Source organism: Terrapene carolina, unplaced genomic scaffold (assembly GCF_002925995.2).
Source record: "Terrapene carolina triunguis isolate 2854851 unplaced genomic scaffold, T_m_triunguis-2.0 Scaffold210, whole genome shotgun sequence".
Classification (NCBI taxonomy): domain Eukaryota; kingdom Metazoa; phylum Chordata; order Testudines; family Emydidae; genus Terrapene; species Terrapene triunguis.
The window spans coordinates 16,685,289-16,711,855 of NW_020664561.1; the positions used below are offsets into that span (position 1 = coordinate 16,685,289).

General features: G+C 40.8%; 1 protein-coding gene across 1 annotated transcript in view; it reads left to right on the forward strand.

Annotated features, from left to right (window-relative positions):
• Positions 1-26,567, forward strand: part of LOC112103403 (hemicentin-1) — a 345,952-nt gene that overhangs the window by 284,624 nt on the left and 34,761 nt on the right. Inside the window, exons 68-86 of the mRNA XM_026655607.2 lie at positions 865-1,001; positions 5,117-5,258; positions 6,332-6,476; positions 6,960-7,087; positions 7,658-7,814; positions 9,271-9,392; positions 9,569-9,733; positions 9,923-10,030; positions 16,530-16,667; positions 16,797-16,931; positions 17,830-18,099; positions 18,494-18,684; positions 20,136-20,349; positions 21,352-21,486; positions 21,695-21,885; positions 23,066-23,147; positions 23,836-24,105; positions 24,947-25,117; positions 25,275-25,445. Of these exons, the coding sequence (XP_026511392.1) occupies positions 865-1,001; positions 5,117-5,258; positions 6,332-6,476; positions 6,960-7,087; positions 7,658-7,814; positions 9,271-9,392; positions 9,569-9,733; positions 9,923-10,030; positions 16,530-16,667; positions 16,797-16,931; positions 17,830-18,099; positions 18,494-18,684; positions 20,136-20,349; positions 21,352-21,486; positions 21,695-21,885; positions 23,066-23,147; positions 23,836-24,105; positions 24,947-25,117; positions 25,275-25,445 (3,072 nt within the window). The remainder of the gene's footprint in view (positions 1-864; positions 1,002-5,116; positions 5,259-6,331; positions 6,477-6,959; positions 7,088-7,657; positions 7,815-9,270; positions 9,393-9,568; positions 9,734-9,922; positions 10,031-16,529; positions 16,668-16,796; positions 16,932-17,829; positions 18,100-18,493; positions 18,685-20,135; positions 20,350-21,351; positions 21,487-21,694; positions 21,886-23,065; positions 23,148-23,835; positions 24,106-24,946; positions 25,118-25,274; positions 25,446-26,567) is intronic.

A 26,567-nucleotide genomic window follows, 5' to 3' on the forward strand; every position in this document is an offset into this window, starting at 1 on the left:
ATTATGATGGAACTTGCAAACTTAGTTATTTAAAATAAAACACAAGCAATTATAATGGAAATCAGAGTAACAAAGAAAGTTAGAGGAATGAATGTCCTTTGGCCTTTTTCAATAAGACTGAGAAGGAATAAAGAGGACAGGATATGTGTGTGTGTGTGTGTGTGTGTGTGTGTGTGTATACACACCCACACATTTACAATATACATTTCATATTATATAAAAAAATAAAAGAAATGGCAGCTGAATCAGTATGTCAGCTCCTCTAGATCTAGAATAGACCTTAGATCTTGTCAATCTAGTCTCTGAAGAATAAGACACTGCAAAATAATTTCCTCTCTGCCCTAGGGAGAAAACTCAGTGTTAAATGACTATATGGTAGCAGAAGTAAATTCACAAAAGATGTCTCACAGATGAGTGAGCCTTTTGCTTCTTGCAGACTTGCACAATTCCTACATGAATTCTTCCTACAGTGCAGAAGTTTTATCAAATCAAGGTTTTGCTTATCCAGTGAATGACTGTTGATGAAGAGGGTTATGGAGCTTGAGGTATCCTGACTTCATCTGGCTAAGTGCTGGTTTCTTCACAGAGAATGGACTTTCAACTAATTTCCATCAGTTAGTGGTTTGTGACGTGCGGTTTTAGGAAATGGGTTATACCTAGTCAAATGAGGGTGATATATTTTGCAGATAAAAGCCAGACCTGATATTGGCAATGAAAAGCAAAAGCAGTTAATTGTACTGCTGCTCTGCTGGTATATCACAAAACCTTATTTGAGAATTACACACTGGGATTCTATCCATAGAAATGTTTTAATTAAAGTTCATATTTGTCATGCTTTTCTTATTCTCAATTTTTTTTTAACAGTTCCCCCTAACATTGCTGGCACCAGTGGGCCTCAGGATCTCACTGTGCTGCAGAACAGACAAGTTATATTGGAGTGCAAGTCAGATGCAGTGCCACCTCCTACGATCACCTGGCTTAAAGATGGAGAACGTTTACAGGTACATTGGCTATGTTATTTTCACAAATTTGTCGCATTTTTGCATTCTGCACAAAGGGCATGAACTTAAATTTCTGATTCTACTCACTTGCTCCTTCAGCACAGTTGAGTTGTGGTCCCTTGAGGTCAAGAGAAGGTTGTTGAGTAGCCCTGGTCCAAATACAACTTGACTTAACAAGTACATGAAGACAGTGACCACATGAACTGGCCATCCCGCTGTGATTTGTTCTCTTTTCCTTTAGGGGGATCCCTTGCTCCTCCTGGATCCTTTGAGCAATCCTAGAAGCCTTCGGTATACTCCTGAATGGCTTCCCAGGAAAGGTAGCTGAGAAAGATTACACTATACATTTAACTTTGAGTATATTATGAATCTTCATATTCTAGTAACATTTAGAAAGGAAAGAAATTTCTTTAAATTGAAGAGAAATAAGTAGCTTACTTTAATCTCTGTTAATCATCACAATTTTGCACCAAATGCACCTATTGACTCAGAATTTAATGCAGTGGCAGTGAGGCATCACATCCTTATTGGTTAAGTCAAAGGAGGAAGAACAGAGTAGTTCAACTGGAGACTTTTCTATTGCTCATCATCCATTATAGGGCCACATAGATTTTCAATCACATAGCCCTTCCCCAGTGGACTACTTGGCCTTGTCTAATGTCATGTTGGGTTTCCTGGAGACTGTGCTGAGCAAACTCAGGTTTTTGCTTTATATTGGCACTTTAATTGTTCAGAAAGAAAAAGGTAAATCCATGTGAACCATCAGTTTGTTAGACCCTTAACTTTGGTCCCTTTCCAGACTTCATCCATGACCTCTTGGTTCACTGTGATCCATTTAGGATGAGCACAGACATTCTTTGTCTGTGTGTGTCTCAAGTGTCCGTCCCCTTGTTGTCTTTCTCCCCCCCCCCACCCCAATAACAGTGGATGATACTTATACATTAAGTTTGAGTTAGCTCAAAGAACTTGGGCCAGATAGCCATGCCAGTACTGACATGAGTGTTTTAACTGGCAAAGACATGACTGCACCAAAAAAGGTTCCAGTACAAATAGGCTGTTGCCAGTTCCAGCTTCACTTGTCCAGTTCCAATAAAAGGAAGAAATATTTGGAAATAGAGAGTGCTCATGGGATTCACAGTGTGTTCCACTGTCCTCTGTGTGTGTAAGAAGGGTTCTTTTATTCTCTTTAGAGAGAAATAAATTCCTATCCATAAGACTCTTATCTAATGTATATTTAAAGAACAAAATAATATTGGATGCTAAATGAGTACTGGATTATGCCTTTGAGGGATAGTCTAGAGACAGGAAGGGCACCACTTCAACAGTAGCTCTTGCAGTCACTATATCTGAGATAAGCACAATTCCTTTGGGTGCTATGCCTTCGTGGTACATGGTTGACCACTTAGGTCACCTGGTATTATTTCTACTTCTTACGTGGATGACAAGCTTTTATAAACAGGAGGCTGGAAAGGGATTGGAAGAAGGCAGCATGAATGCTTCTGACATGTACCTTCCTGGAAAACATATTTGCAAAAGTATTTGAGGCTTTTGTTTTCTGTCAACATTCCTATGCTTAAAAAGAAAAGAAAAGAAAAGAAAAAAAATCACTCATACAAGTGTTTGCAGAAAACAAAAATTATGACGTTTTGTGAATAGTGTTGAAAGATAATCAGTTATTCACATGACATTTGGGAATTATTTTTGAAGTATTAACCAGCCCTACTATGAGCCCTGGAACTGAGCCCTTCAAGTTAGGGTTGAGGCATATTAGTTTGGCAGGATGGTGATGCTTCCACTACCCTGAGCATATTTTGTGGGTCAATAGAGGACTTCAGTCTGCAGAGCTATTTAGAACATCTCAGCTGCACTACATTCACACCATTCTAATAAAAGAACTGTGCAGTCCACACAAACCTTTGTAAAAAATTTGCCATGTGAAGTGCAACTACGAGATTTGGGTTTCCTTTATCCCCCCACTACTCTTTCCATTGTTGAGTGTAGCTATGTAAGCATATATCTCCCATATTTCTGGGGCACAGTTTTCTTTTTCTTTTTTTGATCTTGGAAGTCTGACTGGAGACAGATCACTTTTGCCTAATAAGGAAAAATGAGATGTTCAAGTTGTGTATATAATTAGCCAAATGCTTTCCTGACCTCAAGGGAGGACTGTCATCCACTAATATTAAAGAAACACAGAGGGAGGTACACCCAGGAGTGGAAAGAGTAATCCTGCTTTGCCTTGGGAAAAGTGGACAGTTTCACAATGAGGAGAGGGTAGTTTTTGGAAAATACCGATTTTTGGATGGTAGTACTTCAGCATTATTTTAATTGAAAATCATCATTGTTTTTAGTTATACCCTCTTATGAGCTTTTAATTGAAACTTCATTCCCTACTAGTTTTGTCTTCTTCCATTGGGAAAACTTCAATCTTCTCTCCTATTCTGTCTCTAATAGCCAAATCTTAAATCTTGTGTTTGTTTAATGGTATGTTTGTGCACCATTATCATCTCTGACAGCAGAACAAAAGGTGTATCTGACATTACTATACTTCTAGGAATGGTTTGACTGCGATATTTGGGTTCACAAGGAATGTAGGATCAGGCCCTAAGAGTATTAACTAATAGATACATTAGAGAGGCTTGATTCAAAGCCCATTGAAGTCCGTGGGAGTCTTTTCATTGTCTTAATTGGGCTTTGGATCAGGCCCTAACAGAGCAGTGGATTTTGTTTTTTAAAGATAGGACCCAGTGGAGTTTTCATTATCATGAGGATTATAATTAAAGTACGGTTTGGGAACTAAACTATAATTTTCTTGCCTTTGTTTTGTCATATATTATATGCTTCTAAGGTCATAGCAATTGTGCTGAAATATGTAAGAGGAGTAAATACAAATATACAAAAAATACCAGTTATTACAAATATGAGGCGTTTTAAGTAGCCTCTGCCCAAGGGCCTGGCAATGGGAGGTGGCTTATTTCACTTCTAGGGCCCCAGTGCTGCAATCTGTTCTGCATGGGTGGACCCCTTTGACTATGGGAGGCCCTATTGACTTCAGTGGGATTCTGTACTAACCTGGTGTCCACCTGCAGAGAAGGAGTTGCAGAATTGGAGGCCTAAAGGTTCAGAAACCATAAGAGAAGTTAAACAACACCAAATTTAGTATTAAAAGAACCCGTCATGATTTTTAAACTAGTTTCAGGATGGTGTGGGCCCTTGGATGGTTTGAACACTTGGAGTTGGCAGTACTATAGTACACCAGTACAAATCTTGTCCAGACTGGTAGTGACCAAAAGCAATTCACATCTAATGGCTGTTTTTGCACAATCTGTTCACAGTGCAGTGCCAAACAGACAGGGATCCGTCCACCTCTGGCATCCTTGCAGGCAGTCTCACTGTAGAGGCTAATCTGTTGCATAATGGAAATGATTCCTTTAAGTCAAGGCTGTGGCACATTGAAAGAGCAGTGTGGGAAAGCTTTTATTTGTTCTACCAGTGATATGCCTGGGTGTGGATAAAGAATGCACTTCAATTTTGTGCCATCAAACTGCCATCTTACATGAAAACCAAAAAAACATTTATAATTAATTGTTTTGGTCACAAATTCTAATCCCCAGTTCAGGCAAAATTCCTGAGTAATGAATTCATGATTGAGTCTATAAATTGCCATCAATATTTTAAAACTCAACTAAATTTTCTAAGAGATGTAACAGAGCCTTATTTATTGTTGCATGCAGTGCTGAGGAAGCTGTGTCAGTCCCAGGATATTAGAGAGACAATGTGAGGCAATATTATCTTTTATTGGATCAACTTTTGTTGGTACAAGAGACAAGTTTCTGAGTTTACACACAGCTTTTCTTCAGGTCTAGGAAACTACTCCAAAGCTTGTCTCTCTCACCAACAGAAGTTGGTTCAATAAAAGATGTTACCCCATCCCCCTTGTCTCCCTTGTTTATCCTTGTAACTTCACCAAGACAAATGAAGTTAAGCCATCAATGAATTTGACCCATTATGTTCTTATGGCCACCCTATCAAACCTCCTATTACTTTGTAACATGAATTTTCAGTACAGTGGAAAACCATGGTAAAATTAGTTCTACTTGTTGAACTTTCCTTAGGCAACTCCTCGAGTCCGCATCCTATCCAGTGGCCGATATCTGCAGATCAATAATGCTGACCTAGGTGATACAGCAAGCTATACCTGTGTGGCAAGTAACATAGCAGGAAAAACTACCAGAGAGTTTGTGCTGACTGTAAACGGTAAAGAATATGGATTAATTCTTAACTATTATAATCTTTGCACAGTATGTCTGAGAGTTGGAAAAGATGGAATATGTTTACTGGACTCCTCACAACCAATAAGCAGAAGTACAGTAATTTTGTTAATATATCAATCCAAAAAATACTTTAAAGAATGTTTTAAGATAGCCCAGGGAACTTTCCTTCTGCCCCCATGTGTGTTTGTATTATAAAAGTCACATTAGGGCCCATATCCACAAAGGTATTCCACTGAAATCAGTGGCAGTTAGGAGCCTAATGCCATTGTAGGTCTAGGGTGAGGTGCTTTGAAGAGATGAGGCATTTGGTTTCCATTGAGCAGGGTGATGTCTGAATTGCTTCTATCGCATATTTTTCTGGTTGATGCATGGAACAAAATGAATGAACAGCTCTGAAGGGAGGCTAAGCATAGGACCTTCCTGGCCACACATAAATTTTCCATTAAGATTGTTAACAAGGCTCAGGGTGGGTTTTTCTCTTATTAAGACAGGGCAATACTACTACAAGACACTGCAGTCTGCAAAGGCACAGATATTAATTTTGAGGTACAGCTACTGGGGGAGGGCTAAGCCCTAATTTCAGTGTCTCATGCCAGAGTCAAAATCCTAGATTCAGTTCAAACAGATGGTTTGTGTGTAATAAAACATAGTCTGGGACAGATAGTCTCAATGTCCTACTTGATTTCCTGATTTTTAAAAGGTATCAAAGAATTTTTGAATTTTAGAAATGTAGGTCTGGAAGGGATCTCAAGAAGTCATCTTGTCCATTCCCCTGTGCTGGGACCATGCCATGTGCCAGCGCTAACAATTTAAGATCATTAGTAGATGGCATAGAAATCTATCATCTTTTTAATTTGTAAAAGATGAGAAGTTTTTCTTTAATTTTCCATTACAGTATACCAGCTTTCATGTATTGTATCAAATTTAAAGAAGCTTGTTGGTACACTCATGGGGGCACAATTCTTTTGTCATAGCAGACATTCCCATGGGTCTAATTTAAAACAGTTCAGAATACAACTCTCTCTCTAATATCATGTGGAATTCTTTCTTATACAGTTGCTCCCACAATCAAAGGTGGTCCTCAGACAGTTGTTGTGAATATAAATAAATCTGTTGTTCTGGAGTGTGTTGCAGAAGGAGTGCCAACCCCAAGAATTACATGGAGAAAGGATGGGGCTATTTTTGCTGGAAACAATGCCAGGTAGCATCTAATAATAACATTCTGTAGAAACTTTTTAACCATGTATTTGTAATAGAAGACTTGGAGTGAAATCTCTTGGGATTTTATTTGCATTAATTTTACATTCACAAACTCAGTATTAATGTTAGTATTCATTCATTCAGTGTGTATTCATTCATCACTTGGATTTTCTCAGTTTAAATGAGTGATAATAAAAATCTCTTTCATAACATATACAAAGCTGATATATTTCCATTTGAAAGTCATTGTAGGAGTCAGTTTTCATAATTACTTTGAAAGGGGTATAGCAGATGTGCTGAAAGACAGACTCAAGGCAGAATGAGTGTAATATGTTCAAAAAGAAAAATTATATATGGCTAAATTAAGGTGCTACATGTTTTGCCTACCCTTGTGCCCCCTGTGTTCTTCTGTTTCTCCTTCCTCACAACTTAGCCACAGTTCCTGCCATGAAAAATTAAATTAATGCCTATAACTTTGTTTTAGATATTCAGTGTTAGAGGATGGTTCCCTGTACATTCACACAGCACACGTTACCGACACTGGACGATATTTGTGTATGGCAACCAATGCAGCTGGTACTGAACGCAAGCGAATTGATCTACAGGTCCAGGGTAAATATTTCTTTTTCAGATAAACACAAATGTTCTACAAAAACTGGACATATTGGATTTCTTGATTGTTGCTGAATCTTGAAATCTATCTTTATTAGTAATGGACTGGAACTGCAGAAAAGCAACTCAGAGCCTGCTTTTCAAGTACTCAGGCTTTGGGCTATTTGGATCTGGGACACTGGTTCAGGCCATTATAGAGAAAGGGGTCAATGAAAGTCAGATCCATGCACAGAATATAGATGTCCCCAAAATTCAGGATTATTCACATCTGGGATTTTGTTTAAGGCTTCTCTCTAGGGTTTTTTTTTTTTTTTTGTAAGCCCTTAAAAATTCTCTGTGTTATGAACACTGCCTAAATATTTGTGAACAGAAAAAACAGTTGTTCTTTGTTAACTGGTGTGTGTACATCAACAGGATATACACAGAACTGAGAGACATTCCCGAGTGCATTTTTTTGGCAAATTTATAAATGTCAGATGATCCATGCTACAGAAAAGGATAGTTTCAAATAGTTCAACTTGAAAAAATATACATTCTCTTAAAATTACCTGGGCTTCATATGTTCTTTAGTTCCTCCATCTATCGCTCCTGGACCCACCAATATTACAGTTACTGTAAATGTCCAAACCACCCTGCCCTGTGACACCACTGGAATCCCCAGGCCAGCAATAAGTTGGAAGAAGAATGGGCATCTCCTTAATGTTGATCAGAATCAGAATACATACAGGTGAGAAATGCTCTAATCTTTGTTGTGGGCTAAATTCATCTCTGGTGCAAATCTATTCTGAGATTGGTTTGGCCTATTTTAATTTAATTTAAAATTTGCTTTTAAATAAATAGACAAACTTCATTGCATGACTGTTAGTAGTAGTACTGAACTGGTTTACTGGTGAACTGGTTTAAATAAAACATTGCCTGCCACCTGATGTACACATGTTTAGTAATAAAGTTCTACTCTTTGCCTTGTATTTTAACAATGTGTGTCTATTTGCATTTGACTTAATGTTTTTTATTCACCTCTGAGATCCACTGAAGAGGTCAAAATAATGTAAGATATGCTCTTTTCATGGTATTTATGTTCCTGGTTGGTGGAAACACTGAGAAAACCAGAGAGAAACACTCAGACATCCCATTTGTATATGGGCCCTGTAGACCCTGGAAACATTTAGATTTTGCCAGAGTGAGGTACTAACTTTTGCTAAGAGCAAACTATTGCAGCTCAGAACAGCAATAATTAGTTCTCAGTTTGCAGCTGTTTGGCCAGATGGGCCACAATGATGCACAAAGAATGGCCACGGGTGAGAAAAATTTCTGAGGATCCCCTGGAATGGTATGGGGGTTTGCTCCCCGGCTGAAAGAGTGGTGGGTTCCTCCTTCAAACCCTGTGGCTTTATTACTGTGGAACCCCAGTGTCTCATATCTCTACCCTCCACCAAAGCCAGGCTGCGAGGGATTCTCTCTGGCCAGGGCTGACCTACAGGAAAGGGATGGTGGGGGAGACACTTTGCTTTCTTTTGGCCCTGACCCCACCAAACATTGGCTCCCCATAGTGACCCAGATTCCACTCCCACAGAGAGCTCTTAATGGGATACTGGGAATGGGTTTGGGGCCCCAGAGTTGACTCCCATTCCATGCCAGAGCAGCGAGATCCCCATGTAAAGAGCTCCATCTCTGTGTGCTCTTGTTTTACATGGTAGGTAGGAAATCTTTCCTGACCCTTATAGTGCTCAGCTTACACTCTGAAATGTGAGAATTGACTTCTTACCTAACTTCCATTAAATATTTACAATTGCCATTTGCAAGTAATTAATGTTACCATTAATGTTACTGTAATAACATTGTGGCTCTGTACCATTGTCTTCTATTGTCAAGTATCAAAGGGGTAGCCGTGTTAGTCTAGATCTGTAAAAGCAGCAAAGAGTCCTGTGGCACCTTATAGATCAACAGACGTATAGGAGCATGAGCTTTCGTGGGTGTATACCCACTTCTTCGGATGCATGTAGTGGAAATTTCCAGGGGCAGGTATAAATATGCAAGCAAGAGTGAGTAAGGCTAGAGATAACGAGGTTAGTTCAATCAGGGAGGATGAGGCCCTCTTCTAGCAGTTGAGGTGTGAACACCAAGGGAGGAGAAACGTGCTGAGTGAAGAGATGTTTCAATATCTTTTAATTGCTTTATTTCAGGCTTTTGTCTTCAGGTTCACTACTAATCATTTCTCCCACTGTGGATGACACTGCAGTCTATGTGTGCACTGTGTCAAATGATGCAGGAGAGGATCAAAGAACAATTGATTTCATTGTACAAGGTAAAGCAGACATTGTAAATGTCTTCGGGACAATCCTTTATTTAAATGAGAACTGTAATTTTGATGCTTATTCTATTGAGCTTTTACTCTTGTTAAGAAAGAGGACATTGCTATATGCAAACCTCTATTTGACATGAGAATGGTCGATAATCCTAACACTGTTCTCCTTGCTTTAGTGCCCCCATCCATAGCAGATGAAACTACAGATCTTCTGGTAACAAAACTGTCTCCAGCAGTAATTTCCTGCACTGCTTCAGGTGTTCCTGTCCCCTCAATCCACTGGACCAAAAATGGGATACGACTTCTTCCCAGAGGAGATGGCTACAGGATTCTGTCTTCAGGTATTATGCATGATTTGAGTAGATGCAGAAAATGCTAGAAGAAGGTGCATTACTATTTTCATTGTAAATATTTTAGAATAAAAATCTAGGGTTCTTAAACGGTATTATGGTTTCTCTGTTTTCTTTGAACGTAAGATAGTATAATATACTACAATACTGTATAATGAATTCTCTTTTTTTCTACCCTAGGAACGATTGAAATAACTGCTGCACAGTTAGACCATGCAGGAAGGTATACATGTGTGGTCCGGAATGCTGCTGGCACTGCACACAGACATGTTACTCTTCATGTTCAGGGTGAGGTGGGAACTTGAATAGAAACATGTTTTATAAACAGCTTTAGTTGGTTTTGAAAAGAAAATGTTAGAATAATAATACAGAATAATGGTGGGACCACATTGTGCCAGTCTTACTCATGTTCAGTAGTATCTTACTCATGTGAGTAGTTTCATAGATATACTGGCTACTCGTGGAGTAAGATACCATTCAACATAAGTAAGCATGTGAAAATTTGGCCTTGTATAAATATATTTGTATCTGGTGGAAGCTACAAAGCATGGGCTCTTTTAATTTAGATTGATTCAGCACTCGGAACACAATGTAGAAAGCAATCATGCATTGATGAAGGCATGAACTAAATGATCTGATAGCTTTTTCCAACTCTAATGCCTAGGATATTATGATCTGGCCACAGGTATGACCTGCTTTGATTTTTTCTGTTAGGGCTTTTTCTGCTTTGTTGTTTTGCTTAATTAAAGTAAATTCATTAGGTGAACTAAATACGCAGGGCTAAATTCTATAATCCATATGCTGAGTAGTTCCATATTATGCAAGAGTAGTCCTACTGGGCTCATCAAAAGGATAATAGAATCCAGGCTTCAATAGTTAAATGTTCTTAGCCTCTCACATTGTACAATTTGTCTTCGTTTTATTTTCCAGCCATAAAAATATTACAACTTCTTCAATATACACTGTGTGTATTCCACACGTAAGTATGCAAGTGTACCTGGAGCTGAGTCTGGAATTTTTTTTTACAAGCAGTATCCGTTGGCCCACGCATGCGCCCTAGCTCTTCTTGAGCGCCAAACTGAGGGCATAAAAGGTGGGGTAGGTCGACGCCTGTCCAGTTCCTTCTTAGCACTACCTGGTCTGAGTTGGAATCTTGGGCATTCTCAGCTCCTTTCTACTGCATCATTGCTCTAAAGATATTGTATATTTATTTTTTAGCAGTTTTGTAGTTTTTATAGTGTAGCCTAACATAGGTTTTCCCTCTTCTGTTCCCCACACGGAATTCCCCCCCCCCCCAAGAAGTCTGGGATTGTGCCCAGTGTCCTGGGGTACAAAAACTGTGTTTCCTGCCCTCTCCTTTTCTGTGAGCGACAAACATCAATTCTGCCTCTATTGCCTGGGTGAGGCTCACATCTCTGCCAAGTGCAGCATCTGATGCTCCTTTTCCCCCAGAATTCATGAGGGTTGGGAACTGAAACTTAGAAAATATATGATGGAGAAGGAATGGGACCCCAATCAGTTCTGGACTGAGGACATCCCCTTGTATATCAGTCTCAGCAAGCAGGCAGCACCCCTCCATGCATGAGCTTGGGGACGGAGGCTAAGACTGCTAAGCCTAAGGAGGAAGCTTCACATGAGAGTAAGGGGAACTCTCATAGACACAGGGATGAGCCATCTTTGTCTAAAACTGCCCTGAAGAGAGAGGATCCCTCCCTGACCATGTCAAAATTGGGAGAGCCAGTACACATGGGCACTGAGGACTTAGGCCTGAGTATATCTTTTCAGCAGGAGAAGGAGGTGCGCAAGGGTATGGCTCTGACGGTTCCGACATTGGCTCTGATGGTGAAGACTCAGGAAAAACAGCTCCTGGTTCTCCCATCCACTTCTAGAGCCAATGCAGTACAGTAACGCCTCACTTAAAGTCATCCCAGTTAATGTTGTTCCATTGTTATAGGGAACATGCTCGTTTAAAGTTGCACAATGCTCACTTATAATGTTGTTTGACAGCTGCCTGCTTTGTCCACTGCATGCAGAAAGAGCAGCCCGTTGGAGCTAGCTGGTGGGGCTTGGAACCAGGATGGACCGGCAGCCCCCTATCAGCTCCCCGCTCTCCTAAGTTCCCTGTGTGGCAGCTGTCCAGCAGGCTAGCAATTGCTGAGCAGTTCAGCTGTCCCTCCCCCGACTGCTGTGTGCTGCTCCCAGGGCTGTCCCTAGCTATTCTGGGGCCTTATGCAGGGGGAGGAGTGGGGGGGGACTGGGTTGGCTTGCGGGTAGGATGAGTCAGAGGCACAACAGGAGTCTCTGCGGTACCAGACAGAAGTCCTCGAAGATTAGACTTCCAGCCTCCGACCAGACACAATTCATGAAGAGATAGGTTGTACCCTATGCCATGGGGTCCTCCGGTGCCAGTTGATCCATCTGTTGGCAATATTGGGGGGCTGTGGGCTTCCTACCCTAGACTCCCAGGATCAGTGCATAAACCCTATTTGCCATTGCCACCCACAACCAGCCCCATCAGAGTATTGGAGGAAGATGAGCTGGATTTGCTGGTTCCAGGAGCAATCTTGTTGTCTTCACCAGATGAGGTGGTTACTCCATCTCCACTGGAAGACTTTAAACAATAGCAAGAGCTCATGCCCAGGGGGTCAGCAGAGCTACAGATTCACCTTCAGGAAGTCCAGGATCCTCAGCACAGGTTACCGGACATGCTGCAGCCTGTAGAGTGGCCCTCCCCATCAACAAGGCCATTATGGATCCAGCAAAGGTAGTTTGGCACACTCCTGCTTCTGTTCCTCCCACCCCTAAGAGGGCTGAGAAGCATTAATTTGTTCCGCCCAAGGGGTGAGAGTTTTTGTTCCTTAAGTGATTGCACATATCCATTCCACTGTAGGTGTGTGTGCACACCTCGTGCACAGTTGTCATAATTTTTTCCTGAGCAGTACCTCTTGGGGCAGCATGAGCACTCTCTGATGCCTCACACCATTCCACGCAGACATAAAGGGTTGCACTGCCCCCTTCTGTTCCTTCCTATCACCAGTGACGGTTTGTTGGACCTGCGATGCTTGTTTTTTTTTCATATCCTTTCGTGTATATAGTACCTTGTAGTGTTAGTTTAGTATTGTATAGTAGTTCTGTTAATAATTAGTTATAGATGTGTTTTACAACACTATCTTTTTAGTGTGGGGTTACCGGTGCCTGGCTGGGTACCAGGATCAGTACTGGACTCATGCCCTATTGTATGCCTTACCTCCCATTCCTCTCCTGTCCAAAGTGTTATCCAAAGTCAAGCAAGATTCTGCTCACCTTAATCTGATAGCCCCTATATGGCTCTGTCAACACTGTTTTTTTACCCTATTAGCACTATTGGTCAGACTTCCGCTGTTTCTCCTGAGAGAGGTGAATCTTATCTCCCAGGACAACAGCCACCTTTTTCATCCCAACCTTCAGGCTCTCCACCTGACTATGTGGATGCTTCATTGCTGAAGTTTGCTTTAAGGGAGTACAGGAAGTCCTACTTTGACTAGGTCTACTTACCTTGCTAAATGGAAGAGATTCTCTGTCTGGTCCACACTGAGAGGCATTCCTCCATCTCAAACTCTGATTAGCCATATCTTGGATTATCTTTTGTTTCTAAAGCAACAGGGATTGGCTCTTAGTTTCATTAGAGTTCATCTGGTGGCTATGGATAACTGGTCTTTTTTTTTTTTTTCCAAACCCTGTACCCATCAGGTTTCTAAAAGATTTGCTTAGATCGGTGGGTCTCAAATTTTTTACTGGCAACCCCTTTCACATCACAAGCCTCTGAGTGTGACCCACCCCCTAATAAATTAAACACCCTTTTAAATATATTTAGCACCATTATAAATGTTGGAGGCAAGCAGGATTTGGGGTGGAGGTTGACAGCTTGCGACCCCCCCATGTAATGACCTCGTGACCCCCTGAGGGGTCCTGATCCCCAGTTTGAGAACCCCTGGCTTAGATTATACCCACAGAACCATAATCTGGTTCTGCAGTGGAACTTAAATTTAGTACTAGCAAAAGTTGATGGGCCCCCACTTTGAGACACTAGTGACTTCTTCCCTGTTCATGTTAATGAAAGTAGTTTTCCTGGTTGCCATAACCTCTGCCATAAATGTGGGAGAGCTATGAGCTTTGGTATCAGAGCCTTTCTGTTGCAACTTTCTTTAGGGAAAAGGTTTTCCTTCGGCTTCACCTTAAATTCCTGTCTAAAATGGTATGTGAATTTAAATCAAGAGATTTATCTATGAATATTCTTTCCCAAACCCTATATGAGTAATGAGAAGGAAAAGTTTCATACTCTAGCTGTTAGAAGAGTGTTGGCTTTTTGCACAGTCTGGATTAGACCATTCAGATTTTTGTCTAAACTTTTTGTCACCATTTCAGGTGGAGTAAAGGACCAACCAGTCTCAACCAATTGGCAGATGTCACACCTCTGGATAGAGTGGTGACTCATTCAGCCAGGTCACAGGTGACTTGTGCAGCCTTTCTGGCCAGGATTCTCATTCTGCATATTTGTAAGGCAGTTACCTGGTCACCGCTCCATACTTTTACCTCTCACAATGCCATCTCTCATCAATCCAGAGATCATGCCAGATTCAGACAAGTTGTTCTTCAATCTTTGTTCAAGTAGACTCCAAGTCCCCTTGTTCAAACTGTTTGTGAGTCATCTACGATGGAGTGGACATGTGGAATCCCTAGAAGAAAAATAAATGGTTACTTACCTTTCTGTAACTGTTGTTCTCAGTCTGCGACAGCTGAACATGATGATCTGAAAACTAAAATTCCACATGAGCTCCTTTGTATCAATAATTCCCTCTTTATAGGAGAGCACATGGTTCATGGCTCTCAACATGAAAGATGCATACTTTCACAAAGACGTTCATCCAACCCACAAGAGGTTCCTCAGGTTCCTCTTTTGGTCAAGACCATTACCAATTCAGAGTCGTCTCCTTGGACTGGACACAGCACCCAGGATCTTTACAAAGATTTTTTTTTAGTGGTGGCAGTTTGGATGAGAAAAGTGGGATTTACAGTCTTCCCATACCTCGATGACTGGCTTCTGATAGGCAACTCCCAAGAAGAAGTCTGGTGGGCACCTTAGCCTTCTGGCTTACCTTGGTATTTGCGTCAACCATGAAAAATCCACGTTGATCCCCATGAGGTACATAAACTTTATAGAGGCAACGCTGGATATGACCACAGCAAGAGCGTACCTACCTCTTGAGAGGTTTCAGGCCATGAGCACTCTCAGACAACAAGTACCTATCATACTCAGGATGCCTTTCTCTCCTTAGCCATGTGTCCTCATGCAAACATATGACACCACTCACCAGGCTTCATCTTCATTGCTTACAAGCCTGGCTTCTCTCCATGTGCTCACCAGAGAAGGGCAACATAAATGGCGGGGTGTCTGTTCCATCCAAGGTGTTGGACTCTCTTGTCTGTTGGACAAAACCAGAGAAGTTTTGAGTGGGGATCCCTTTCCTCACACCAACTCCTGAGGCACCCATCGTTACCTATTTCTCCCTCTTGGGTGGGTAACCATATGATCTTCACTCATCCTGTCACAACTAGATTTCTGAAGAGGCTTTTCAGATCCTTTCCACCATTGGTGAAGTTCACATCTTAGTGGGACCTCAATTTTGTTCTATCATATCTAGTAAACCTTCCTTTGAGCCTCTAGCGACATGCTCGATGGCTGATCTGTCCATGAAGGTGACCTTTCTAACAGCTATAACATTAACCTGAGTCAGTGAGCTTGGGGGGGAGGTACATGAGGAACTGCCATATACTACCTTCTCTAAAGAAAAGGTCTCATTATGCCCCCACCTCAGATTCATCCCTAAAGTAGTTTCCGAGTTTCATATGAGTCAGGACATCCATTCACTAGCATTTTTTCCCAAACCTCGTGCCTCAGAAGAAGAGAGAAGGATGCATCTGGATGGTCAAAGGGCTTTGGCTTTTTATCTACAAAGAACAAAGGACATTAGAAAGACAGCTAAACTATTTGTTTCCATAGCAGAGCAATCAACGGGGTCAAGCTATAATGGCACAGAGACTTTCTAAGTGTATCTCAGGTTATATTATCCTTTCTTACCAACTAGCTTGTATTCACCCACCCCCGCGCCCCCAGAAGGGATGAGGGCTTATTCCACGAGAGGGCAGGATGCTTTGGTTGCATCTCTGAGATGTACCCTTACTAGAGATATGTAAGGTAGCTACTTGGAGCTCTTGGCAAACTTGCACAAGACATTACACTTTGGTCCAATTGTCCACCGCGGAAACAGTGATGGGGACAGCAGTAATAGGGTCAGATGTCACTTCTGTGTCCTCACGCACACCTCCTGTTTGACTATTGCTTGTTAATCTCCCATGTGTGGAATACACATAGGGGCCATCACTCGAAGAAGAAATGGAGGTTACTTACTGTAACTGGAGGTTCTTCGAGATGTGTGGTCCCTATCTGTATTCCACTGTCCATTCTCTGCTGCCGATTGTTTGGACTGTAGTAAGAATGGGAAACTGGAGAGGCATCAGCCCACACCACGCTTTATGCCCTCTGTTTGGAGCATGAGGAAAGCTACGGCACAAGTGCAGGCCAATGGACAATGCTTGTTTAAAAAAAAACAAAAAAACCCACCGGTGCACATGCATACCCATGTGTGGAATACAGATACGGACCACACATCTTGAAGAACCTCCAGTTACTGGTAAATAACTTCAATTTCTAATCAACTGCCTCTTTCTGTGCCATTCCAATTCATAGAGCTACCAGCTATTCAGGTGCAGCCAGGAACACTAGATGTTATCCTGAACAACCCCATTCTTTTACCGTGTGAAGCAACAGGTACACCTCGTCCCATAATAACGTGGCAGAAGGAGGGCATCAATGTAAACACAACAGGTATCTTAGCTTTATGATGCTAATAATTCTGCTGTAGCATTTAAACTCATGTTCTCATTCTTTAAAGATTTTGGTCTAATTACCTTATTTATAAAAATGTTTTTTCTACCTTTCTTATGCATGTTTTAGGCAATAGTTATACAGTTCTCCCCAGTGGTAGTTTACAGATCGCAAGAACAGCTGTTGAGGATGCTGGCACTTACATGTGTGTGGCTCAGAATCCAGCTGGTACTGCCCTAGGGAAGATTAAGCTAAAAGTTCAAGGTAAGTCATCACCATAACTCCAGTTTTATACACAAGAAAGCTGTGCATATTCACAGTTAGTGAGATCCCTGTTCTGAGCAATGAATATGGACCAAAGATTGTAAAATTAGTTCCTGCAAATAAATAATAGAACTAGTCAATTCCCTGCAGCGGCCAGCAAACATTTCTTCTCTACCTTCAGAGACAGCGGTACACTTCAAAAAGAAAAACAAGATTGTTTTTTATCTCACATGGAAAGCAATGGAAACCAAAAATATAGCTGGGATATGAATTGTCATTACTGTGTGACCGTGCAGTGCAATAATAGGGCTTTAACAGATTGTCTCTCATGTGCTTCACGATGGGTTCACACTTCCATGACAAACCCACTTGAGCTGCTACCAACAAAGAATACTTTTGTAAGGTGTGCTGGTAATGGTCCACAATTCGCCATTAAGTACAGCCCCTATTAATTTCATGACCTTCACCATTACAGGTATTGCTAAGAGGTATCAGACGTGATGTCAGTTTGCCATACAATTGTACTTGTAGTGTTTAATACATGAAAAATGCCTGTGTGCGATTGTGCATTGCATGATCTTTGCACTCAGATGAGCACCAGATCTGGGGTTGTTCTTGGCCCCTGCCCAGAAGGACGTAGCTCTGCACCTTCCTTCACACCAGGGCAGGGCATGTAGTGTGCTACCAATAGAATGTCATCTATTTGCTTTACTTTGCACTTGGATTTGGATGCTGTTTTGTAACTGTAACTGATAGGCGAAATTATTTAGCAAGAAGAGTAAACTGTGTTTTTTAAATTATTCTGGATAGGAAATAAAGCATGTGTGGGTATCTGTGTATGTCTGTTTAAATTTATACATTTCCGAACAATGTGTTTTAATTCGTCATTCTCTTTCAGTTCCTCCAGTTATCAAACCCCATTCTAAGAAATACATAGTTGCTGTGGATAAATCTGCCACTCTGCAGTGTGAAGTGGAAGGCTACCCAGTGCCTGAGATCACATGGCACAAAGAAGGACGGCAGGTTACAGAGTCCTTCAGGCAGCGAATTCTCAGCACTGGGGCTTTGCAGATTGCATTTGTACAGCCTGGTGACACTGGACATTACACATGCATGGCTGCAAACGTGGCAGGATCAAGCAGTTCTAGCATGGAACTCGTTGTGCACAGTAAGTACGACTAGAAAGGAATAACATAGGCTGGCCAATTATCATGACAGAAGTCTCTTGCACTGATGTGTTAGAGGCCAAAGTTGTAGTGAGAGACTTCAGGATAGTTACACCAGCTAGCATAAAACTCAGGCTTTATGACATAAGCAAACCACTAACTGGCTGGCTTTAGGAAGAACCAGCCCCTGTGGGTATGTCTCTACATAATTTTCTGTTATGTAGGTTCCACGCCTTTCTCTGGAGCTTTGGATACTGATCACTGTTGGAGACATGATTAGATGACCCACTGGTCTGGTCTGATGTGTCATATCTGATGTTCCTACACCAGTATCTGGCTGAATGGAAGGCTGAAAACTATAGACAGTAATTAATCTCTTTTTAAATCTCCCCATAGTTCCACCTAAAATCCGTAGTTCAGAGGTGCAGCACACAGTCATTGAGAATTCCCAGGCTGTTCTGTCATGTGTGGCTGATGGTATCCCAACACCAACAATAAACTGGAAGAAAGACAATATACCTTTACCAGACACAGTAGGAAAATACAGGCCTATGCAGTATGGAGATCTCGTTTTGGAGAATGCTGTTGTAAGTGTTATGAATTTGAATGTCCTCATTATATATTGTGTATTCTTTCATGTGAAAATTGAGCAGCATGAAAGGTTTTATTTGTCTGGAATGAAGGAACAGAAAGATTGTGTGGAGTCTATAACTCTTATGTCAAAAGAAAGTCCCTGCAGGTCAGGGTTGAGGCACAGTGTAGGCTTACTTGTGGAAAACATGCTCTGAAACTACCCAATTGCTACCTATTCTGTGGATAAACAGAGGACCACTGGTTCCAAGAGTGCTGATCATGGGAGATAAATTCACAACATTTTTAGAACATAACTGCATAGAATACACATTGTAAAAACAGTCCAGTGCTCTCTTAAATAAGTGTACTGAAGGATTTTGTGGATCATAGTTGTTGTTGTTTTTATTTATAAGGTCAGCACCCTCCTTTCTAGTGTTTTGCATGTTATTTTTACAGCCTAAGAAATGTACAGCACGATGAAATGTCAGCCCTTTGTAAAGCCTCTAATGAGCAGATGAGTGTTGAATGCCTCCAGTGAGGTGCTGTATGCCTTCAGCTTTCCCTAGAGTCAATGGAAGGTATGGGCAAGCAGCATGTCACAAGAAGTGCCCAGTACCATTCAGATCTGGCCCTAAAATGTATTAAATAGTGGAAATATTTCTGCAAAGCTTGCAATGGAAAGCTCTTGGATGTGGCCGTTTGGGCATTTTCACCAAGGAGCCTGCATGTCAGCTAACATCTGGAAATTCCAGATCAGTATATTCACATCTCCTTTCTTGCCCAACATTTTTTTCTTCTCTTCCATATCATATACCTTTGTCTTAGAAGGAGTCACACTAGTTCCAATCATACTGTCCTTATTAAGGGAAAATGTCTGTTGATGGCAGGGGAGCTTTGCCAGCATAAGGATTGTGGGGTCCAGTTTAATGTTATGAAGTGCTACATTTAAGGCTGGTTTTGTCTACTCTACTTGCCATTACTGAAATTTTTACTAAGCTCAACAGCTAGTCGCATTTACCTTTTCCCTCTTAGCTCTTTGGATTCTCTTCTGTGTAGTGTGAACTCTTTATTGTACCTTCAGTTGGAAGGACAGTAAGATGGACAGCTCCATTATTTTGATACCAAGCTGTTCTGTGCATGGCTTCCAGCCAGTTTTAAGGTTAGAATAGGAAGTCAGCCTATTTCACTTACTTGTCCTTGCCATAGCTGCGATGTATTAGTCTCAGGTAATCTGCTGGGTTTGCTACACTCAGGTTTCTGTGTCATTCAATCATCAAGTTAGGCTGACGAGACTGACTCATCATAGCTTCCAATATATTACTAGCGAGTTGCCAAAATTTAAAATTCAGTCAGATGAACATTCCAACTGAACTGAAGTTCCAAATTTTTTGAGATTCCCCCTATCATTACTATTGATGATGTTCGAGCTCCAATGCCTCCCCCTATTTTTCCCCCCTTCTTTCAGCCTGAAGATTCTGGTAGTTATACCTGTGTTGCCAGCAATGCTGTTGGTGAAGATATACACACTGTCAGCCTAATGGTCCATGTGCTCCCAGCTTTCACTGAACTGCCTGGAGACATAGCTTTGAATAAAGGAGAACAACTCAGATTAACTTGTAAAGCAACTGGGACTCCGATACCCAAAATAACTTGGACTTTTAACAACAATATTGTCCCTGGTGAGTGATATCAGTACTTAACTGTCAGTCTGACACAGATTCTTTCCCCCTCCAGAAGTGGTGTTAGTGTGCAGTGGTGTCAGTTTGAGATTACAGTATAAAGTTCATAAGGGGAAAAACATAGTATGGCCTGCGTAACAAACTGTCTAGACCAGTGTTTCCCAAACTTGGGACGCCGCTTGTGTAGGGAAAGCCCCTGGCGGGCTGGGCCGGTTTGTTTACCTGCTGCGTCTGCAGGTCCAGCCGATCGCGGCTCCCAGTGGCCGCGATTCACCTCGGCCCGCGCCGCTTCCAGCAGCTCCCATTGGCCTGGAGCAGCGAACTGCGGCCAGTGGGAGCCGTGATCGGCTGGACCTGCGGATGCGGTAGGTAAACAAACTGGCCCGGCCCGCCAGTGGCTTTCCCTACACAAGCGGCATCCCAAGTTTGGGAAACACTGGTCTAGACAGTGGTAATATCTGGAACTTGTTAGCATAGAATACCAGAACTACAATTAACATTAAATTGCCTCTGTTCCTGGACTCTGGAGAAGGGCTTTAGGAACCCTGTCCCCTTGTTGTGTCAAGCTGCATGTCCCATATTAAAATGTACACATTGGGTATAATAAATATTCCAGCATCTAAGCACAAAAGATGACTTCCACAAGCACCTGTATGAATAAAACTTCACTGTTGGTGGAATGCAAAACATGAACGGACTGAAAGGAGAAGCAGGGCAAATTCATTCACAATAGAGTGACCAGTCAAGGAACACTGTTTGACTGACTTGTTCAGCCCTCTAAAACATACACGCAGACAGGGAAAGGCATAATAGGGTCTGTAATCAAAGGTGTCTCAGAAATTAGTCCAACGCAATGGTAAGTTCTTTTATAGAAGCATACCATTGAGCCATGCTGCTAAGCAGCCCTGTACATCTAAACCTATTCCTGTAAAATATGTATCACTTGTTGATATTTTCCAGAGCTACTTCAGTGTGTTTAAAAGACATCTTTTCTCTCCACAGCAAAACTTGACAATGCTAATGGACACAGTGAACTAGTTATTGAAAGAGTATCTAAAGACGACTCTGGTACCTATGTGTGTACAGCAGAAAACACAGTTGGCTCTATAAAGGCTATTGGATTTGTGTATGTCAAAGGTATGTGTAAATAACTGCAATATCAGGCACAATCAGTGACAATTTCACACAGCCTCATTTTTAGTTGTATCCAATAGCACTGCCATGGTTGATTAGAAAAGGGGTAACAAGTTGAACTTCAGATCTTATGAAAACAAAGAATGGCGGATTCCTATCAGAAGTTTCATTTAGAATCTCTTGCTTTCGCTTTGCTTTTTATCATTTTCAGAGCCTCCGGTCTTCCAAGGGGATTATTATTCTAGCTGGATTGAGCCCTTGGGTGGTAATGCTATATTGAACTGTGAGGTCAGAGGAGATCCACCTCCAACAATCCAATGGAGCAAAAAAGGAGTTAGCATTCAGATTAGCAACAGGATCCGACAACTCAGCAATGGTTCTCTTGCCATCTATGGCACTGTTGTGAGTCACTAGTCATTTAAAATGTGTTTGTGTGCTACATTTAATTATTGTAAGTAAATAAATTTATCCAAGAGGGTATGTATTTTAACTGAATATAAATTTGCCTTTATTAAAAAAATATTCGGTAGTTACTCTACATTTTAAAAAGATGTAATTTTTTAATGCAGTCTAAAATATCCTGCTCAAATTACTGTGACCTCACTAACAAAGCAAGGGAATGTTGTATCTGTTCTGTCTATCCCCTATAAACTTGCAGAGCTGCATTTTCAATAGGACTTAACAAAGCCTCAAAACTTGGGCATACAAAATCTGATAATGAAATCCTGGCTCTGTTGAAGTAAGTGGGAGTTTTGACATTGGCTATAATGGTACCAGAATTTTCCCCTCTCTTCCCCCCCCCCCCATTTTAATTACTTGTGCACCTAAATCCTAAATTCAAAAGTTCAACCTGGTTAGCTCCCCAACTCCTAATATGCATGTTCAAATTGCATGTTCATGATTTGCACATTCAAGTTTAGAAGCTGCAGTTGAAAACGTGGCCCTTATAAAAGGTTTTAGAAAAAGCTTCTAGATTTACAAATGTAAATAGTTGAAGAAAAAAAACCAGACATTAGCTTAGTATTAATAAAAGTAAAATGTTCAAATTGCTATTAAAACTTTTGGTTACTGGGTAGTAACAATAGTAGTCTATAGTTCTCTTTGTATTGCTACATTTATAATCTACTTTATATACTTACACATCCAGCACCATACTATATAGGAATCTACAATATTAACAAGCAGATGGTTTTGACTTAGATGACTTGAAACCTACCATATACGTTTCAGAAAAAGACTAAGTCTCTCAAAAGGACATAAGAAACATTGGAAAGAATTCCATGTAGATACTACTTGGATGCAGTTCTCTTGTTTTTCTCTCTAGCCTCACCTGCTTGTAACAAATTCCCATCCCAATTAACCTTTTAATTCAAGTCACTTTGGGTGTAGTTTAAAAAACTGGCAGCTTGTATGATAAACTTTTCTGGTAGTTGTTAATTAATGATTTCCCTCTACTTCTTTAAGGTCTGTTGCATGCCATACTGTACTGTAGCAAACTCGCTGACAGGAAATGCATTGTGAAAAGATTAACTTACTCCAGTAGGTTGATAGTTTATATGATTACTTGTTTATTGTCCTTTAGAATGAAGATGCTGGTGACTACACATGTATAGCTACAAATGATGCCGGCGTGGTTGAGCGCAGTGTGACACTAACGCTTCAGAGTAAGACTCAAATCAGATATCTAGTGCTATAAGAGTGGGGCCAGAAGATGACTTTGGATACATGTGTGCAAGTCCCTTTGTAGTTTTGGGAGGAGACAGTCAAAATTCACCAATGGGAATTGGGCACCTCACTGCTTTTTCTATCTTTGGCATATTCTTGAGGGCAGAACTGGGCTTTAAATTAATTCTTACACAAATGATGGAATTTTAGAATAATTTTTTTTACTGACAGAATTTTCAAACATCTCTTCTCTATTTATAACTCAGAGAAGAATCAGACCTTTTACCTCTGTTTTTGTTTCCTTGTGTATAGAATGGGAATAATATCTACCACATTTAGGTATTGTGAGAATTAATTGAAAAGTGTTTTTGCACTACTGATGGTACTAGTTGTTTGTAGAATTGGGCCTCAATCCTGTTTGGGGCCTGTGTGTGCTACCACAATACAAACCACAATACCACTGTCATTGTTTGTGTATTCTAGGTCATATTTAATTTCCACCATTGACCTTGTATTTCTCAAGGATCTCTGGAGATGTATAATAGTAGTTAATGCCAAAATTAATGAAGTAGGATTTCATGCTTTTTCTCAGACCAAATCTCTGTCCAATGAAAAAAATGTCATCTGCTCTTGCAGCCATTTATTGCAAAATGCAGTGATGCTAAAACAGTCTCTCCTCTCTCTCAGGTCCTCCAGTTATTACAGTTGAACCAGTAGAGATGGTGGTTGATGCTGGTATCACAGCAATCCTGAACTGCCAAGCAAATGGAGAACCTACTCCAACCATTGAGTGGTCCCGCCAAGGCCATCCTATCCTCAGCAGTGACAGAGTGACTGTCTTGTCTAATGGCTCCTTGCGTATTGTTGCAGCACAGAAAGAGGATACCTCTGAATATGAATGTGTGGCTAGAAATCTGATGGGATCAATCCTTGTCCGAGTGCCATTTACTGTCCAAGGTAGATACACCAAAGTGCTGTCTAATGATTACCAAATTGCGAGATTCCAGCTTTAAAACAGAATAACTATGATCAAGGTTTTATATTCCTTACATTTACACGTTAAGTCTAGTAGGACATGTCAGTGTTCCTCTTCTTCACAAAATTTTGTACTTTTGTTCCACTTTCTCAACTGTCATCATCCTCAGCATGCTCCCAAGACAGGCAGCTGAGAGTGAAGGAATATGTAAAAGCATGTCTACACTGCCCCACAGTTTGGACTCTGGAGGTGTGAAAAGCAGTGTGAACCAAAGTGCTGTGCTGTAACTGCCCCATGTGGACACTGTGGGTGCAAATGAAAAGATTCCTACTTCATATTAATGTCGTCTTATTTGAAGAGTTAATGCGAACTCTTTAGTTTGCACCTGCAGCGTTTGCACGGGGAATTACACCACAGCCCTTTGGTGCACAATGCTCTTCAGACCCCTGTAGTGTGAACTGAAGGGCAGTTTAGATATGCCCAAAGACTCTATGATAGAGATGATCCTGAACTGAGATGCTGCCTACAGAGCACATTCCACAACTTGAGTTCATCTTTAATGTAGGAGAATAAGTGATAACCATGCCAGAATAACTGAAGTATTTTCTCAACTAAAGCATGAAGAATTCTTCACTAACGATAATGTGATGCTATCTGGATATCTGAGGGTAGCCTCTGAACTTGTGCAGGGTTATTTTGATCTTTTTTTCTAGAAATGCAAAAATTTAGCAGATCTTTTAACACAGCTGAGAAAGTATATTCCTGAGCCTGGTTGTATAACACACATATTATAAATGCTCAAATATAATTTTTCTACTGCAGTGCATGGCGGATTTTCAGAATGGTTTGAATGGCGACCATGTAGTGTAACTTGTGGTCAAGGTGTTCAGAAGAGGATCCGTCAGTGTAACAACCCTCTCCCTGCAAATGGTGGGAGGCATTGTCAGGGGCGTGATACAGACATACGCAGCTGCCAGAACAAACCATGTCCAGGTAGATTTCTTTAATGAACTCATATAGTGTATGTTTAACAGATCTCCATGACATCACCATTTCATTGTTTCTGCTATCTGGAATTCTTTGACTTATCGGGGAGAGGATCTTTTCTATAATATATTTGGTAAAATGGTGCTTTTTTTATGTTATGTAGTGGATGGTACCTGGTCAGAGTGGGGGTCTTGGGAAGAGTGTTCAAGAACCTGTGGACAAGGTAACAAGACTAGAACCAGAACTTGTAGTAACCCAACAACTCAACATGGCGGAAGACCATGTGATGGCAATGCTGTGGAATCGATCATGTGTAACATCAGGCCTTGTCCAGGTGAGAAGAGTGTGTTCATTATAAGTTGCAGATACTGATCTTTAAAACTTTTCAGTGTATACTCTTCTTCTCTAAAGCCCACATACTTAACCTCTTTCACTTTGAAATCATTTATGGTGGGGGGAAAAAATGACATTCTATTTGATCTATTTAAAAATTGCCTGCAGTAATTGAAAGGTTTTCAATTTACTGAAATTTAAGTCCAAAATTTAGGTTTTTAAAATATGGAGGTGAGGGTGGTTTATAAAACTGAACATGAAAAATATTTTTATAGGGTTTTTTATATTGATTTTAACATTCCTTGAAGTGTTTGCAACCTAAACACGTCAGCTTTGTATCCTAGTGCAATAAAACTGACCACTCTAGTCCCATTGTCCAAAGTGGAAAAAAGATTACTAAGCAGCATAAAAGGTGCAGAGTAAAATACATTCTTTTGGGTTTAGTAATTTAAGGTATTATCAGTGTCACAGATAATGTATGTATTTTCTTTGACAATGTCCTTTTAACTTTTAATTATTATTTTCTCTGCTTAGTACATTTGGACTGGATAGGTCTATTCATTATTGCCATTTTTCCTACTATTCTCTCCCTCCGCGGACTTCTCTGATACTGTGATGCTGCACTTTGATCCACTGAGACAGTTTCCTGTAGTGCCCTACAAAACCAGTTCTCAGAGTAGCAGCCGTGTTAGTCTGTATCCGCAAAAAGAACAGGAGTACTTGTGGCACCTTAGAGACTAACAAATTTATTTGAGCATAAGCTTTCTTGGGCTACAGCCCACTTCTTCAGATGCATAGAATGGAACATATATTGAGGAGATATTTATACACACATACAGAGAGCATGAAAAGGTGGGAGTTGTCTTACCAACTCTAAAAGGCCAATTAAGTAAGAGAAAAAAAACTTTTGAAGTGATAATCAAGATAGCCCAGTACAGACAGTTTGATAAGAAGTGTGAGAATACTTACAAGGGGAGATAGATTCAATGTTTGTAATGGCTCAGCCATTCCCAGTCCCTATTCAAGCCTAAGTTGATTGTATCTAGTTTGCATATCAATTCCAGCTCAGCAGTTTCTCGTTGGAGTCTGTTTTTGAAGCTTTTCTGTTGCAAAATTGCCACCC